The sequence below is a fragment of the Zea mays genome, chromosome 6 (genome assembly GCF_902167145.1).
Source record: "Zea mays cultivar B73 chromosome 6, Zm-B73-REFERENCE-NAM-5.0, whole genome shotgun sequence".
NCBI lineage: Eukaryota > Viridiplantae > Streptophyta > Magnoliopsida > Poales > Poaceae > Zea > Zea mays.
In genome coordinates this window covers 113,649,952-113,659,999 of record NC_050101.1, presented here as the reverse complement: position 1 = coordinate 113,659,999, position 10,048 = coordinate 113,649,952, and the positions used below count along the sequence as shown (strand labels likewise).

The window sequence follows — 10,048 nt, the reverse complement described above, 5'->3', positions numbered from 1 at the left end:
ATCTCGACACGTATCACAAACTTTGACTGATCATTAACGATGATGAACTATACTACTACAGTATTATTCCCTGAGCCCACGTGACCGGCTACGGGGGAGGGAAAAAAAATAAACTGTGCGAAATCATCTCCGAAATTCAGCGAACCGCGTACAGTGACGTAACTGGAAATTTCTGGATAAGAGCGGTCTCGGAATCGGACGAACCAAGACTCGCCACAAAATCGTCAGACGGTGGATGGCATACGTGCGTCGCGTTGAAACTTGAAAGTAAAGCTTGCAAGTACATGACAGCTACAGTGTTATTTTTTAGTCCATAGTTGCGAATTTGCGATGAACTTGACCTGATCACAAGCAAACGATGATATACAGTGGAATTTCCGCATGCCAAGGCATGTTGTTTTTGTTATCTTCTGTGTGTTTGCGTGTGACGACGTTTTATTACGGTGAGCGCGTTAAAAACAGTCTGCTATGACGCGCCGTGAGGATTGGTTGAGGCGAGAGATAGTAACAATTAAACAAAAACCTGCAGCGTCAAGACCTGTTTCAAATGCGGCAACTTTTTGTGCGCGTTTGACACGATTTCGTAAGTTGGCAAATTTGTTTTCACCGACTAAGCTCGTTCAGATAAAAACAGGTTATCTATATCTGTACTTGTATTTAAATTTCACACAATGTACAGTGCAGTATATAGTGTAGAACTGTGCAAAACAATATTTATGAGTAAACTTTTAGTAAACTCAATTTTAGTGAACTGCTGGAGTCGGCGAGGAGCAGCAGAGTTGACCCGATAATTACATAAATTTTCCTCGGCCTGTCGGGAAGCAGCATCTCTCGCCCATTCGCCTCTATAAAATGCCCCTCTTCTGCTGATCTTAACGGCTAATAGCAGTGCTCTGCTTCTCTTCCTTCTCCATCGACCTCTACATTAGTTGTAAGTCCACGGAGAGAGAGAGAGGCCTCTAGGGAGAAAAAAAAAGGTCCACGCAGAGAGAACAGAGAAAGGAAACAACAGCGACGGACCAAGAAATGCCGGGGCGACAAGGCATGGAGCCGGCCTCTGCTGCGGCGCGGGCGCCAAGGCCGCCGAGCTTCGCGTCGCAGACCAATGCCCTCCTGCGCAAAAACCTCATCTTCCAGGTCTGCTCCCCAATCGCTCTGGGCTATACATGTCCCTCACTCCCTTTTTTTTCCTTCTCTGGTGCTTTCGATTTAAGACTTTTACCTGCCAAATGGGCATGCGGTTTCGATCTTTCTTGTCTTGTCTGTTGACGAAGAGACTTCTATGGATCACAGTCATCACAGGATGTTCTTTTGGTCGTGTGCTGCAGGAAGTCATGGGTTGAAGTGACCACCTGCTATTCTATTTGTTCCCTTTTCAGAATTACATTCCCATCCTATTTGAATGAAGGGCCACATAGACATAGTTATTCCACGATTTTGACACTGGAGTAAGTATGCCCATAGTTTCAACTGTTCCAATTGTCCTTTTGGCAATCGGGAGGACGGGGATGAGGCCGAAACATATCTGTGGAGAATGAAAAAAACCAGCCGATTCCCCTGTCAATCCAGAGGGCTCTGATCTAATTCCTGCCTAACCAAACGTGTCCCAATACTGATGGGGACTTAGTTGCAAGTCAAAATGAAAAGAATTGATTGAGATCGCTGTCCACAAGGTACGAAACTTTGTTTCTGAACATCAAAAGACGCAGTGATGCCGCCTGGCCTGCGCTGGAGTTTCTACTGTACTGATGTTTTTTTTTTCTTTCGCTTTTCATCTTGTAAGCCTAAAACACGTACGCCGCCAAGCGATCCTTCCAGGTTATTAATGGCAAAGTGCCACGGCACTTGTTCTTCAATTACATCCTGGTTGCATGCATGGGTCAAACTAACAGGCTGCTGCTCCCCCTCCATTTCTTGTCGTTGCAGAAACGTAACAGGAAGGGAACCATTCGGCTAATCATAGTTCCCATATACCTCTGCCTCATAATCAGCGTCCTTCAAAGGGTCATCAACAGCTTCCTAGACAAGCCAAAGTTCAGGTGTGGTTGCAAGTGCATCGACGATGCCAACGGCAGCACAGCCCCCTGCCAGAACGTGTGTGGAATCCAGTACTCCACGCTGGATCAGGCGCCTAGTTGCCCCATTCCAAATCCTCCGAAATGGCCTGCCCTCGTGCAAGTACCCCTCCCGGAGTATCGCGCCGTGCAGGACTCCTCAGGCTTGTTTACAGGCTTCCCTGACGCATCATGCAGAAAGACACAATCTTGCCCTGCCAGTATACCCTTTGCTGGAGCAAATACAACTCTATCTAATAGTAAGCAATTCGTGCCATCTCTTATTGCCCAGATATGGTTAATGTTGGGTCCATAAGTAAGAAATGCATTCTTTTTTTAAAAAAAGATCTATGTTTTGCTTCAAGTAACAATGACGCAAGTGTTGTCTCTTAGTTATTAACCATGTTCCTCAAACAGTCAACTGCTCAACTTTGCCCCTTTGTTTGACAGGTATCATGCAGAACCTGCTCACAAGCTCACCACTCTTAAATCTTTCTGATTACACGAGCATATCAAGTCTTTTGCTTGTAAGTTGAAATCTCTGTGCTAGTACTTCTATCAACACTTTGCCAAGAATGAATGTAAAAAAATAATATAATTTCTAACATATAAATCCAGGGTACAGATGTTCCAGGATCTTCTACGGGATTCGTTGAACCTGCTTTTATCTCGGCTCGACCCATATATGTTCTTCAACCACAGTGCAAGTCCGGTGATTCAGTTACAATCCCAATTACCGTCGGTTCTGTTAATGCCCAGAAAGGTATTGTATTCTTTCCTTGACTCCTTGTCATCTACTCATCTAGTAGAATAGTGGCCCCCCCAAAAGATAAGTGGCCCAACCTCCTTGCCATGGGCCTTACTAATCGAGTGTGACGAATGATCTTACTTTCTACAAGGAAAAAAAAATTAAATATTACTTAAGAGTGCCAAAGGAGTTGAAGGGGCTGAATTCCCTCATTATCCTAGTTTCATGAGAAATCTAGAAGCATCAGCACTCTTGGGGGTGAATGCAGCATTTGGTGCATGGCGGGCACTTCAAAACTCATTGATCTTGTAGCTAGGTCGCTGACCCCCAGGGGTTTAGACACCAGCGTGGTCAGTTTTTTTTTTTGGTCATGCCTCTTATCTAGTTGTGGCGAGCTTATAATCTGTTTTTGGGTGCGTGTTTGAGTTTTCTTCCTCGAGTCCGTTTTTTCCCATACACGGTTCATTCTACTGTTTCTCTTACATAGTTCTCCTGCATAGTTTGAGAAGAAAATTCCTTATCCTGAGTCCTGGACGCTGCAATTTCCAGTATGGTCTTCTCATAATTATCATTTTTTTTCTGCATTCCAGAGTGTTTTTCATCCTCTTATTGTCACACTGACATGCTTCTTATCGTGTTGGGGGATATTGTTGAAAAAGCATTTCATACTTGAACAAATTATTTTTAGCAGAGATAAAATGTGTTCAAGGTTTACCCTTGTGGCGGAACAGTTCAATAACAATTAATGAGGAAACATTTCGGGGCTACCGAAAAGGGAAAACTGCTAAAGGGATAAATGAAATTGCGATGGGTATGTCACCTCCACTTGCTGTACTGATAGTACAATTGTTTTATGATATTTGGCATTAAAAACATGAGTAGCTCTAACCACTCTGTTACTGCAGGCTATGATTTTCAAGACTCAAACGAGAATCATTTTAATGTCCTTACTTTGTATAACTCAACGTATGAGAATGCCTCTTTCATTCCAATGCCATTTGCACTTCTGCGCATTCCACACTCATTGAATGCGGTGCGTGTCATTTTCTTTGCTGATATAAAACTGAAATTTTCTCATATTTGTTTTCCTATTAACCCACTGAAAAGGTTGATTTTCTGTTGTAAAATTCTAACCTTTTCAAATAAGGATGAATTGATGAGCATGAACAGCATTTATAGTTTTAATATTTGTTAACACATTAGTAGGGTCATTTGCTTTTGTGTTTGTTTCAGTTATAACTTTATTTAACATATTTAATTATGGAACTAATCTCATTGTCGCTAAAATGATTTCACCTTTTCTCTTAAAGTTACATTTTACTCTTACTTGCTCATTTTTCAATGCAATCAAAGAACTCTCAAATAACACATGATCTTGACATCTGAACAGGTATCAAACGCCTATCTCCAACTAATACAAGGTTCGGGTGTAAAAATGTTGCTCGACTTCACAAAAGAAATGCCTAAGCAAGCCACCCGTCTGACATTTGATTTTTCTGCTGTGGCTGGTCCACTGTTTTTCGAATGGGTGGTTGTCTTGCTTTTTCCGGTATGACGTTATTGGAGTTGATTTTCTTTTTGCGAGTAATATATTAAATACACAGAATATCAATGTGTAATGCATTACAGTTTTTTTAAACTCCATTCATGATTACATTAACAGAAAAAAATTCAGGTTATGCTGACCTACCTTGTATATGAGAAGCAACACAAACTCCGAACAATGATGAAAATGCATGGACTTGGGGATGGCCCTTATTGGATTATATATTATATGTACTTCCTTATTTTTTCTACAGTGTATCTGATTGTATTTGTCATTTTCGGATCCATCATAGGTAGGGTATCCAACAATGACCATCTTAACAAAATTGTACTTTGTTTGAAGCAGCTTATCTAATTCACCTGTTATTTTGCAGGTGTGAACTTTTTCAAGATAAACGACTACAGTATACAGTTTGTTTTCTTTTTCAGCTTCATTAATCTGCAGATTGTACTGGCCTTCCTAGCCTCATCATTCTTTTCGAAAGTTAACACTGCTCAGGGTATAACAAAACCACACCATTTTAAATCAGTGTTCATAACAATTTGTTCAGTCTTAGACGATATATGATGTTTTTTGTTATATGTTCGGTCTTCGAAGATATATGATGTTTTTTGTTATCTTATTGCTACCAGCAATTGCGTACCTGTACATATTTGGGTCAGGGTTGATGGCTGGATATCTTATTCGCAATTTTATTGAAGGGGGGAAATTCCCAAGTAAGTTTAGTGATCACTTTAAAATACTCCAGTCTCTTTTTGTGTAAACTTCACATAACTGTATTGCTATGTTCAGTTGTGTACCGTCCCCGGATGGGAGAGGCTAGAACTTTGTTTTGTTATCTAAAAATAACTGTATTTCTAAGTCAATTATTGTCATATGATCACATTATTACATAAAAAAATCATAAGATCACATTATGGTTTTAATCATGAACGAATAATAAGACAGTAAGTGCTGCCTTTCCTGCTCCTCTCCAAAACGTTTCAGATGTGGTTCTTCGTTGAATCAATCTAAAATTATAGCATAATATTTCTTCCATGCTATTACAGGACACTGGATCACAGTTCTGGAGATAATACCTGCATTTTCTTTATATCGAGGACTATATGAGCTTGGCCAGTATGCTGTTAGATCTTCAGAAACAGGAAGCCCTGGCATGCGATGGAGTGATTTAAATGACCACATGAATGGCATGAGAGATGTGTTAATCATAATTATTTTGGAATGGTTGGTTTTGCTTCCTGTCGCATATTATTTCGACTATGCTTCTTCAGTTGGACACAGATCTAGTCCCCTTTCTATAATCAAACATCTCTTAAAGAAGGACCCCACCTGGAGAAGGATAACTGCTAATGAAATAGATGGTAAGGATGTTCACATAGAGATGGAGAAGGTAGACATTATCAAAGAAGTAAGTTTCTTATTATGTGGTCAATTTTCCTTCAAAAAATTCCCACGTTCCATCATTGTTTAGGTGCACTTTAATTTTTATGGATCTGCTTATAATGAATTATTTTTATATCTATCACTATAAATAACTATATATACTTTCCTTATGAATAAAATTTAGTATGCAGCTTCATTCATACCATCTGTGAACAAATCTGAGTCTCAGATGTCACCGTACTACATTTTTTGTGCCAACAAATTACCATGGTATGTTTTCACTGCAGAGAGAGGCTGTTGATCAAGTGCTACAGCAGCAACAAACTAGTGGCTATGCTGTAGTCTGTGATGACCTAAGAAAAGTATATCATGGAAAAGATGGTAATCCTGATAAGTTTGCAGTTCAAGGAGTATCACTTGCTTTGCCTTATGGAGAGTGCCTTGGTATTCTTGGTCCTAATGGCGCTGGCAAAAGCTCTTTTATTAGCATGGTTTGTCATCATGTCCTCTACATGACACAATTTATATAAGCTCTATTGATTATGCATATACAGAGTACTCTTTCCAGTCCTTTATTTTTGTTTAAAATGCATTAGTTAGCGTTTAATTCATCCTACTACTATTTTTCTTCGCAATCTTCTGTATTTTCTTTGAGCCACACATGACTAGAAATTTAGCCTTGCTTGAACCACAGACTGCTTGCAATGAAGACTATAAAATGACTCGTTTTTTTTCCCAGTCCAAATTGTGGTATGGGCCTTGGTATGGTACTCGGAATACCTCATAGGAGGTAAACGAATAAATCACAATTCTTGATTTATAGAGTAGATAAAACTATTACAAATAATTAAAATATCAGGGGGAAAAGATAGAAGGACGGCTATCTCGTCTCGGGTCATCCCCTGCCTTCCTTAGTCCTTACCAAGGAAGTACGGAAGTGGCTTAACACTCTTTTCATTATAGTGGCTTGGGGGATTTGGAAGTTGAGAAATTCGTTTTGTAGCAGGTCTCGGGTAGGATTGGTGGTCCGGGTCGTGTTCCTTCTCCTGTGAGAAGTCCGTAATGTGCTGTGTTCAAGACGGGCTCTCTTGAGGCCTGTTGTACTTGATTATTTCCTTCTTAAATAAAATGACACATAGTTTTCCTGCATAGTTCAAGAAAAAAAGGTTACAAGGATCTTACACCACAAGCATCCTAGTTATATTTCCAAAATATTTTGCCTATATTTCCTAATTATCTTCATTGTTTTCCACACACACACACACACCTCTTAGGAGGTAATAAGTGATCAAAACCATCATGATCTACTGAATTGGATGGTCCACAGTTATTAAAAAGTATCATAGCATAACCATTGTGGTACTGATCCATCCTTTTTGTGCCTGCCAGATGATTGGGTTTGTAAAGCCAACATCAGGGAACGCTTTTGTACGGGGGTTCAGCATACAAAATGACATGGAAAAGATATACAGCAGCATGGGAGTTTGCCCACAGAATGAGTATGTGTTTCTTTAATGCTGATTTGTTCAGAGTAATATTTTTTGTCCAGGGCAAAAAAAAAAGAATCAATTTAAACAATGTTGTCTTTATCTGAATGCAGTATGCTTTGGGAGACACTAACTGGTAGGGAACATCTCCAGTTTTATGGCCGACTGAAGGGCCTCAGTGGTTCATCCTTGGATCTTGTAAGTAGTCACACATTCACATGTATATCGATTGCTTACTTCCTCTGTTTCAAATGTAAGGTGTTTTACTTTCCCAAGTCAAATTTCTCTAACTAAACGAAGTTTGTAGAAAAATGCACACCATGTGCAACATCAAATTAATTTCGTTAAATCCACGATAAATATGTCTTGAGATGGAAGTATTCCCTACACAATCAAGTAGCTTATTGTCGAGTCCTTCGTGTCTTTCAGTTGATTCAGAGGCAGTGTTTTGAAAACGGAAGGACATAATTTGAAAATAAAATAGCATGTAACCAATTAGTCCTGTTTAGATGTTGTTAAATTGTTATTTTGTTTACATTTATCTATTGGATTATGCGGAACAGTTATGTACTTTCTTTGGTGAAGCTTCAACTTTTAGACTTACAACAATGACAATGTTTGCAGGTTGTCGATGAGTCCTTAAGGAGTGTAAATTTGCTTCATGGGGGTGCTCCTGATAAGCAAGTGAAGAAGTACAGTGGTGGCATGAGGAGGCGCCTTAGTGTCGCCATCTCGTTGATCGGAGATGCTAAAGTACTACTTCCTACAGAATCTCACATTTGCATAAGACCTTGTTCGTTTCTCCAAGAATGGACCTGGAGTCGTTCCAGCTGATCAAATCGGCTGGAAATCGTTCCAGACGCTGATTCTCGGAAAACTGAACGGGCCCTAAGGAGACATGCATTGACTTCTGACACTTCCTATTTGTGCCTCAGGTTGTGTACATGGATGAGCCAAGCACCGGATTAGACCCAGCTTCGAGGAAGAGTCTCTGGAGCGCTGTGAAGCAAGCAAAGCAGGATAGAGCAATCATTCTCACCAGTAATGTTCAGACAAGAAAACCTTGATCAACAGATAGCTTTGACTTGGCCATAGTTTGCCCTCCTACAGTATTAACCACAGTTTATTTTTCGCAGCGCATTCCATGGAAGAAGCTGAAACTCTTTGTGACAGACTGTGTATCATGGTCGATGGAAAGCTCCAGTGCATAGGCACTCCCAAAGAGGTATTCCCAAACCACAATACTATACACACTTCTTGATTATGGCTGCGACAGGTCTGTTCAAAACGGAGATTGACATACAGAATCATGTGGCAGCTCATAGCTAGATACGGAGGGTACTACGTGCTGACGATGACGACACTGCCGGAGTTCGAACAAGAGGTCGAAGATCTGGTGCGCAGGCTCTCGCCAAGCTCCAGGAAGGTGTACCATCTGTCGGGGACGCAGAAGCACGAGCTGCCGAAGCAGGAAGCGAGGATCTCAGACGTGTTCATGGCCGTAGAGAGCTTCAAGAAGAGGGTGGAAGTCCAGGCCTGGGGCCTCGCGGACACCACCATGGAGGACGTGTTCGTCAAGGTCGCCAAAGGGGCCCAGTCCAGCGAAGAACTCTCCTAGAGTCGTAGTCTACATGTAATGGTGCAAGGGCAAGGGCCTGCTGTTGATGCTAGGTGTATATATATGTACAGCACGTAAAATTTTCTTCCGTTGCAAAGCAAATGGTTTGGTTTGCTCACCTTTGATTTTGGAATTTTGATAACAAAGATTATTTGATTGAATTGATTGTTTTTCGTCCTACTCTTTGTAGGTAGGTGATGCATTTGTTAATTGGTCGTTGAGGTGTATTTGGTTTTTATGGACTAATTTTTAGTTCTTTTTAGTTCCTAAATTTCCAAATGCAGGAACAAAAATAGATATATTTTTTATTGTCTGTATTTGACAATTAGAAACTAAAAAACTAATGGAGAGACTAAAAATTAATTCCTAGAAATCAAACATACAAAGTTTGCAACACTGCATAAAAGCTGTTACTGCACGTGTGTACTAACAACCTTCGAAATTCAAATGAGCCAAGTTATTATTGGCATGTTTGTTTTTGCAACTCACCAACACGTGCGGCGATTGAAAAAAACTTATAGGGTATTTGGTTTAATGAACCACTCTATTTAAAATAAGGTGATGCATCATGAGTTCATTCCTCAAATTTGGTAGAATGACTTTATTCCTTATATTAGTACTAATTAACTAACTACGAGGAATGAGCTGGTGATGGTCAACTTATTCTATTACACAAACCAAACAAAAATAGTGACAAGTGAGAAGATGATAGACTATCTCATTCATCAAACCAAACACTCCATTAATTTTACTCACGATATATGATTTTCAATTCTGAGTGCAAATCTCTCGGTCGAGTCGAAGTCGCGGCGATGAGAATGGACCACACCACAAGCTATTTGGCAGGATTTTTTCGGCTTCTCGCGTTACTTTGTCAAAAACACATGTTTTAATTGAAACCAAACAAGACCTATGTGATATTTTGGATGTGTCTAGTTGTTAGCAACTCTAATAGAACTCATGTTTAAAACCTCAATTCCATCAAAATAAGGGCATGAGCTAAAAAACGAGTTTCAATAGGGCCCTTACTACGGCCTCAAATCACCCTCCTTGCTAGAAGCCTTGTTAGGCTAACTCTAACAATAATATGTAAAGATGAGAATCTAAATACACATTTAGATTATACAGTTAGCCAAGAAACGAGACCTAAATGTTGCAGTTTCCAACCGAATACCTAAAAAAGTATTCAACCGGGTTTGAGGAGATGAT

The 10,048-nt window shown here is 40.1% G+C and overlaps 1 protein-coding gene across 3 annotated transcripts; it reads left to right on the top strand.

Moving 5' to 3' along the window:
- The first annotated feature begins 876 nt into the window (after positions 1-876).
- LOC103629799 (ABC transporter A family member 5) lies at positions 877-9,041 on the top strand. Of its 3 annotated transcripts, XM_035960119.1 has the most exons (20): positions 878-1,137; positions 1,329-1,673; positions 1,784-1,818; positions 1,927-2,314; positions 2,505-2,581; positions 2,673-2,817; positions 3,494-3,613; positions 3,708-3,835; positions 4,193-4,351; positions 4,466-4,640; positions 4,722-4,847; positions 4,981-5,064; positions 5,398-5,759; positions 6,022-6,225; positions 7,124-7,233; positions 7,335-7,419; positions 7,846-7,974; positions 8,157-8,262; positions 8,358-8,446; positions 8,540-9,017. In XM_035960119.1, exons 5-20 carry the CDS (start codon positions 2,510-2,512, stop codon positions 8,837-8,839), a joined length of 2,394 nt encoding a protein of 797 aa, XP_035816012.1. In that variant the 5' UTR covers positions 878-1,137; positions 1,329-1,673; positions 1,784-1,818; positions 1,927-2,314; positions 2,505-2,509; the 3' UTR covers positions 8,840-9,017. The 3 variants fall into 3 exon arrangements, with proteins under 3 accessions (XP_008649131.1, XP_008649132.1, XP_035816012.1); XM_008650909.3 differs by lacking the exons at positions 1,329-1,673; positions 1,784-1,818 and having other exon boundaries at positions 877-1,137; positions 8,540-9,041; XM_008650910.3 differs by lacking the exons at positions 1,329-1,673; positions 1,784-1,818 and having other exon boundaries at positions 877-1,137; positions 4,478-4,640.
- The last annotated feature ends 1,007 nt before the right edge of the window (positions 9,042-10,048 follow it).

What these genes read in the sequence shown, in the direction of transcription:
- LOC103629799 (XM_008650909.3), top strand. Translation starts at nt 1,027, where the DNA reads ATGCCGGGGCGACAAGGCATGGAGCCGGCCTCTGCTGCGGCGCGGGCG. An exon ending in AAAGCTCTTTTATTAGCATG is followed by an intron (nt 6,226 to 7,123) that starts GTTTGTCATCAT and finishes TGTGCCTGCCAG; the next exon opens with ATGATTGGGTTTGTAAAGCC. An exon ending in GGAGTTTGCCCACAGAATGA is followed by an intron (nt 7,234 to 7,334) that starts GTATGTGTTTCT and finishes ATCTGAATGCAG; the next exon opens with TATGCTTTGGGAGACACTAA.